The sequence below is a fragment of the Pterocles gutturalis genome, unplaced genomic scaffold (genome assembly GCF_000699245.1).
Source record: "Pterocles gutturalis isolate BGI_N339 unplaced genomic scaffold, ASM69924v1 scaffold38981, whole genome shotgun sequence".
In the NCBI taxonomy this organism is placed as follows: Eukaryota; Metazoa; Chordata; class Aves; order Pterocliformes; family Pteroclidae; genus Pterocles; species Pterocles gutturalis.
In genome coordinates, this window is record NW_010104327.1 from 31418 (window position 1) to 39391 (window position 7974).

The 7974-nt window shown below is 36.0% G+C and overlaps 1 protein-coding gene across 1 annotated transcript in view; it reads right to left on the reverse strand.

Moving 5' to 3' along the window:
* LTA4H (leukotriene A4 hydrolase) overlaps positions 1–7500 on the reverse strand; it is a gene marked incomplete at its 5' end in the record, with an annotated part of 11661 nt that extends 4161 nt beyond the window's left edge. Inside the window, 10 exons of the mRNA XM_010087025.1 lie at positions 1–41; positions 393–496; positions 578–722; positions 1663–1774; positions 1868–1938; positions 2910–2933; positions 3156–3296; positions 3605–3677; positions 4300–4352; positions 7380–7500. The exon at positions 1–41 is cut by the window's left edge and continues 51 nt beyond it. Of these exons, the coding sequence (XP_010085327.1) occupies positions 1–41; positions 393–496; positions 578–722; positions 1663–1774; positions 1868–1938; positions 2910–2933; positions 3156–3296; positions 3605–3677; positions 4300–4352; positions 7380–7500 (885 nt within the window). The remainder of the gene's footprint in view (positions 42–392; positions 497–577; positions 723–1662; positions 1775–1867; positions 1939–2909; positions 2934–3155; positions 3297–3604; positions 3678–4299; positions 4353–7379) is intronic.
* Positions 7501–7974: the final 474 nt, after the last annotated feature.

Consider the following 7974-nt stretch of genomic DNA (forward strand, 5'->3'; position numbering starts at 1 on the left):
TGAAACCACAAGTTCCAATCAACTTTATCGAGAACATCTACCTACAAAGCAACACAAATTCTTATTCAATTCAAAATGTTGCTTTTAGAGAAAAGCATAGACTACAAAAACTAGTTTCAATCTTTTTGCTTTGTTTTGTTTTAACATCCTCCCAATTAACCTGGAGAATCCTATACAGATTACTTTAAAACAAAATACTCCCTTCTAGGAGAAAAAAAAAAGCATCATAACGCAAACCCATCTTTGTAAGATGCCAGACTACATCATATTAAGATTTGAGATAAAGAAGAGAAAGATTAAGAACTGGTCCTTAAAGAAGGTAATTCCTCAGGTATGCCATGGTTTCACATAATTAAAAGGTTTCAAGCAATTAGTTTTAAATACTACTCCACCTTATCCTTGAAGTAGATGTACAAGAACTTCTTCCAGTCCTCTGTTACTATGCTCTTATAAGCAAACTGCTGAATGTAAGCCTTCAAGAAGCCAATGAAGACATCTAACAGTTAAAAAACAAACTGTTTCAGTGTTTGAAATTAAAATGGGAAACAATAATGTATTAAGTCTGACTAACACTCACCTGGTCCTCCAAGAAGTTGTTCAAGGTAAAAAAGCAAAGCAAAGCCTTTCTCATACGGAACAGAAGAATAGGCAACATCAGGATCTATCTCACTGAGATCAGGGACGAGGTTGGTTACAGGATTTTTATCTCCAAGAGTATTTATCTGTGACAAAGACACCAGAAAATACATTCATCTAGGAAAATGAGCACTCTTGTAAATCACTACTAATCCTATTTATAGAGGTATAATCCATCCAAAAACTAAGATGGCCTCATTTCAAAGCATTCTTTTTCTCATTCTTTTTCCTGAAGTTGGGAATCTGCACAAAACATAGTTTACTAAACCTTTTTCTCATTTTGTTTTGATCACAAATCAAGCAGGATCAATCACCCTGTGCTTCAGCTGTCTCAAAGCAGTTAATTACTGTCACATCTGTCACAATCACAAGCACCTAATAATCTATATTTATCCCTTTATTAACAAACCATTTAAACTGCCTGATTTAAATGGGTGGTATAAAACACGAAAACACAACGAGGAAATATTCACAGTAAACCAGGTAAACTGCATCACCAAACTGAATGAGAGAGCTGGAAATACCAAAGGCTGGAAATCTGAAAACTAGAGTTTAACTATGCTATCTAAACACTAAACTAAACAGCCCTCATAGACAGTAGCAGATTAAGAATATGCCCAATTATAACACAGTACACAGAAAGAAAAGAAAGCAGGTACTTGCATGAGGCATTCAAAATTCCCATAGTCATGCTTGTAGATAATTTTGACAAGCTTCCAGCATCTCACCAGTATGCTAATAAGTAATACAGCAACTTGGCTATATCCAGAACAATAAAGAGTCTGTAAAGATATTCATCCTTACAGAACAGCTTAAAACATTTCAAAAAGCTTTATCTAATCCAAGTATATTAAGCTAGTATGTTGGGAAGAGATTATATACCTTGGAGTCAAAGTTATTCATCCTCTAATAAGAAAGTGTTAGGAAAGCTGAATAGATAAGCCTTATTTGTGGGAAACACATGAAATCAGGTTTCTTTTATTTAGATATGTGCTTAAACAAAGTTACAACTTTAAAAATATTTACCGTATTCTGCAGTTCCCTCCAACCTCCTAGGGCGTGAAAGTGCCTGAACTGCTCACCAAACAACCGACCACCAATCCTGCGTTCCAGGTATACAGTATGTCCCTCATTCAGCCTGGAAATACATTGATAAAGTCAGAACTGGTAGGATGGCAAAAGGAATTTAGTTGGTCTCTTTACAAATTAATTTAAAAAACATCACACCTACCAAAAATGCTCCCATGTTTTGTTTGTTACCAAGTTTCCTGTCCAGCTGTGAGAGATTTCATGAGCAATAACCTAAAATACAGAAAACAATGACAGATCTACCATTTAGACCCCTCTGGAAAATGTACAACCAATCCCAACAGAAAAAAAAAAAATCCTAATGGGATCTCATTTAATGCACTACATTCCCAAAGCTATTTAGCATTCACAGCTCTGTAAACATCCATATAAATTTTATCTAGAAGACTTTACACTACCCTACCAAACCTTCTCCAGAAATAAATTTAAACGTCCAGCCCACAAGTCATAGAGCCACACTGATCAACAAAAATAATTCCTCTGGTAGCATGGTGCAGGTACTTGTTTATGAAATCCCATTTCAGAATACTGCAGCAACTGCTGCAGTGCTGGGATGTTCTAAAATATCAAACAGGAAGAAAACAGTCACCTCTAGAAGGATGATTCATGATATATTAAAAAATATCCGTGTCAAATATTTTAGTATTCTCGGGATACGACAATCTTATTCTTTTTTTTAGCAGTGTATCAGTCTAGTAGAAAAATATATGAGATAAAACAGCATCCAGAGCACTCAACTTTCAAGAAAAAATATAATTTACTCAAATCATACTCATGATTTCCACTTTAAAAGAAAACTGTACACAATGTGAGGTCTAGTGCATAGACATACAGAGAAAGAAGTTCCTACAAACAATTTTGATGAGATCAATTCAGTTGTGGTTTTTAAACAAATCTATACACAGGACAGGAAAACAGCTACTGAGCAGCTAACTTCAGCCAGTCTCATATGCATACAGGCATTTATGTTATTTTCACCTGTTCATTATATGAAATAGGTATGTCTCCAATTTTCTAGAGTTTACTTAGAACTAAAACTCACTAAGACTTCTTGAGTTACTGCCTTAACTTTTAATTCGCTCAATGAACATGAGACCAAGTTTTCAGATACCTATAACACAGGAAGTTATGATAAAAGTTCAAGTTGTGTTCTATTTGAAGACATGAATGTATTTTGCACTTACGCCTGATAGAGATCGATCACCTGCCTAAAAAAAAAAAAAAAAAAGACAAGGCAGTTGTCAGTTCAAGTAAACCTCAAAATATACCACTTAATGCAGTTTCATGTATGATCCCTAACTCCAAAGAAGGCAGGAACATTTACAGCTCTTTCTAGTGGGAAGATTAATCCAATTTGTGGACTAATATCCATCACTTGATGGATAAGCAAGCCCTAAGGAATAGCTGACTTTTACCAGTGTTACACTTACCAAGAGTGTTGGAGTCACAAAAGTAAGACAAGGATTCTCCATACCACCGTAAGGAAAAGAAGGTGGTAAGACTAACAAATCATACTGTCCCCATACATAGGGTCCTGCTAAATCTTCTGCTATTTTCAGCATAGCTTCAGTCTGAAACAAGAACTTGCATTAGTTTCTAACATGACTTCTGACTACAAACACTGAACAAGTTATAAGCTACTGATCCCACACTTCATCCTCTTTCTCCTTGGGATGTCCCACATGCAAAATGAGTACAAGACTGTATCAGCATATATGTTCAGTAGTAGTTTTGTGTTGTGGTAGAAGAACAGCATTATTGGAGTTGGGAGGTGGAGAAAAGAGGGCTACAGATGAACAAAACACTGAACTGTTTTTGTTCCTTTTCTAATACTATGCAAAACAGTTAGTTTACAAAACATTTTTCATTAATTACCCACCTCAGCAAATTCATAAGCCGATTTATCCACTAGCTCCTTCTCAGCCCACACCAGTGTCCTTGGGCCAATCTTTCTGTTGAAAGTAAAAATGTCACTAAGACACTACGAACTGGAAAGAATTCTATGGGAAACTAATTCAGAGACCACATGTTTAACTGTGCTCATGAGTAACCCACGTTGCTGAAGAAACTCATTAGGGTCTTCCTCTCTTCTTCCTCTCCACTGCTAAAATAAAGCTTTAGAAAACAAAACAAACCACACACATCCACTCTTCAGGACAAATAAACAGGAAGCATGTTTTCAGATTTTAGACTGCTGTAAAGCTCTAGCATAAAAGCATTATTATGGGCTAGATTAATACATCCTTGTGCAGATGAACAATGAGGCTGAAGCGATCTTTTTCTGTCTTTCATACATGACAAGGCTTATTTGTTACCAGAGGAAAAAGGTGTCATTTCCTGAGCTAGAAAAAACCCTTAGTGGTTCCAATCGATTCCAAACTCTTTATGGTATTTCTTTAACTTATGGCAAAGGATATACTATAGAAAAAATTATTTAAGAGTGAATCACAATACCTGCAGTTTGATACAAATAAACAGGTTCACTGAACCTCTAAGACCTTTCAAAACTAGAAACAAGATTAAGAACCAAAGAAATACTTTGTGCAGATTTATACCTTGTGCAGATTCACTCACCTGCTTTCTAAAGCGCCAACCACTAAAGCAATCAAGTAGCAAGGTATGGGAACCTAATGGAGAACGTGAGAAAAGAAGAAATCTTATTTGTAATGTGAGCTATCAATGCCACTGATTCAGTCAAAGAAAAACAAAGGTATGTAAATAAAGAAGCATGCACACTTCCTTCATAGTTTCCTGCCCTATGTTGTAATAACAGCATCGTTTTTTCTCCCCAAATTATATTCCTTTATCTACTAGAAGTACTTGTTTCACAGATGTTTCATGCAAAGGCCACACAATTTTAAGTATCATCTCTGTTTGAAAAAAATCTGCATATATGAGAGCATACAAAAATGCCACTGGTTTGGTTACTGTTCAGAAGAAAGTAAGTTTACCACATTCATTTCAGTTCCATTAAACTTTATGGAAGGAGAAGTTAAGAGATACTGCTCAGATAAAGAGCGGGTGTATCATACAGAAAGATGCAGGAAGAGCTTTAATGAATTCAAGTAAACAAGAATATTTATGTATATAAAAGATTCTGCAAAATAAAATATATATACTTGATTTCCATATTTGGAATTACAATAAATTCTAAATATTTGTTATCTTAATGAAAAAAAAATCCAAAGCTACAGTATCTGTATAGAGAAATGCTTTCTCCCAGTACCCTGGAAACAAACAGGGACAATACACCCGTCCCCGTAAAAGTTCAAATTTATCTGACTAAACAGTGTAAAATAAGTAAGACTTTAAATCGTAACTACTTGGAGACAACATTTCAGCAAATTTTATTCCACCATTTATTATCCCCAAATCATTTCAATATCATTTATTAAAATACCTGTATCAACATGTGTGTTTTAATTTTACTTGCTAACCCAAATAATATATTATTGAAAAGATTCACATCCATTGACTTGTGTTAAAGGCAGGTTATATCCCTACATTTTAATGCCCAATTTGCTAATCTCAAATATTGAAATTACTTCAAATCAAAATGGTTGTTGGGTTGTAAATTCATTTTTACAGTGGCTGCTCTCCACTGCACTTACCAGCCTGGCCATGAAGGAGCAAAAAAAGTAGTTTTAGATAAACTCAGCACACATACGTATCCAAGAATTTGATACATTTGTCTCTTTCATCTAATGAAACACATGCCTTTTCTAACAAATCAGTCTCGTGATTTTGTATGTTAAATTATATGTATATCTTTAATGCATTTGTCTTTTTTCACTTCTATATTTTGTGTTCAATGCATTTGACTTTTTTGTTTAATGAAAAACATGCCTCTTCTAAAAAATTAATGGTTTTCTATATTAGAATGTGTAGTATAATTTCAACTAGACTAAATGTTATTCCTTGTACAGGTTCACCAAACCTATAAAGTGTATTTCCACAAAACATACAGCTCTGGATAACATACAACACAGAAGCCTTACACACTAGACTGAGAGCAGCAAATGTTTTGGCTCCACAGAAAAGGCAGAACGCTGCATATTGAAGAGCTCACAGATAAGGTGACAATTTTATTTCCTCTCTCTCTCCTCATGCCTCTCTCAGGTTTCATGTAGCAGCCAAATCAACCCAACAGCTGCTGCAGTTCAGAGCAGGTTCCCCTCCTCTCTCCCCTTGTCACACAATTCCATCCCTCCTTGCACTCATTCAGTCCCTCAGCAACCCCAATCAGCTTACTAAAACAACTTCTTTTTTAAACATATGCTAATTTTTATCTGCTTGTTCAGCAAAATGAACTAGTTTCACCAAAAGATCCCATAAAGATCAGAACTGTAACCCAAAAAGCTGTGAAAACAAAAAAACCCAGGAGAGTAAATTGCGACTGCCACTTAGGGGCAGTGGAATCATTAAACTAGCTGCACCATTTAATAAAACTGCATCCTGAGAACAGTAATCTTCAATTAGTTGGAGATACTTTCCATAAAAGCTAAAGTTTTCACCTTTAAAAAAAACCCCAACTCTGCTGTCAGAATTTGCCCAACTTCAAGATAAAAATTCATTCCAATGCTCAGCTTTACTGCTAAGATATCGGTAAGCTTAAAATTTGTAGGATGTTTTCCAAAACTCATTCCCCTGTTACTCAACTCCATGCATTATTTCCCAAGAATCAGTGCAGACAGAAAGGGTTTGAGACTACTAGCTCTGAGTACACTAAACATTTTTAAAACTCAAATTTCACTTTTCTGGAAATGACAAAAATGACCAGCTTTCTTGGATTTGGCTGGGATAGAGTTAATTTTCTTCTTAGTAGCTAGAATAACACTATGTTTTGGGTTTAGTATGGGATTTGGTATGAGAAGAATGTTGATAGCAACAACTAAAAGCATCAGTATGTTAAGACCATCAAGGACTTTCCAACTTCCCATGCTTTGCCAGTGTGCAGGTGCCCAAGAAGCTGGGAGGGAGCACTGAACAGGCAATTACTGGTTTAGGATTTGAGCTGAGGTTTAGGATTGAGGCCCAAATTGGCCAGTGGTATATTCCACATCATGCAACATCATGCCCAGTATATAAATGAGGATTAGGGGGAAGTTTGGGGCTGGCTTCTCTCTCTCTTTCTCTTGCTCTCTCGTGCTCTTCTGGGATTGTGGTTTCAGGACTTCCTCTGCTCTGGGATCATTAGCCAGGAACAGGCTGGGCCTTGGTCAGCAGGTGCTGAGCAGTTACACTGTCTGTCATTCATTCTCACATTATTACTATTATTATTATCATCATTATTATTTTCAATGTTATTGTATTGCAATTATTAAATTGTTCTAAACTCCACCCACGAGTCTCCTTTCCCTTTACCCCTTCAATTCTCTTCCCCATTCTGCAGGGATGGGGGAGGGTGACCGAGTGGCTGCACAGTATTCAGTTGCCAGCTGTGTTAAACCATGACACCAGTAAACATCACCAGCACCTACTTGTTGATTTTTCAGAGCTGGAGATTCATAATATCTCACATTTCTACAGTGGCAAAGACCCATTATAAGTTACATAATTTATTAATGACATCAAAACCATATCTGAAGTGACTGTGAACTGCATAAATTAGGAATAAGACCTCAGGCATCTGTTTACTAGCCTGGACCACTTACGTTCTGACTGAAACGGTATATCTTCCGACTGCTGTCCTCTGGATCAGGCATTTCTCCATCACGATTAGCACTCATAAGAGCCACCAACTCTTTAGGAACTGATATCTGAAAGGTCACCCAACTATGAGGAACTCAGTTGGCACAGAGGATTATACAACATACTAGAAGCAGCAACAGCAAAAAAGACTAGCCCAGATTTGTTCAGTTAAGTCCTCTCCATCAAGCAGAATATAAGGCATACAGAAAATTTTGTCTTAAAGGCTAGCAATATTTAATTAACCAAAAGGATTACCTCTGACAGAAGTTAAAAGTTTCACTTTCTTCAGACTACTGAATTGTAATGTCACATCGTACATCTTGCTTTTTGCTTCCTTAAAACCATCAGACTATTTTTGCCAGGACTGCAAAGATTCCCCAACTATACTCCAAAATGTATTACGGCATACATGAGAATCACTTCAAGTATTTTTACTTTACAGCACTTTTTGCTGTCATGATTTAAGAACATATTTCTTTCCTACTACAGCACTTTTTTCCCCTTTTGGAAATAAACATACATGTGAATGACAAAAGAGATTTTATATATATATATATA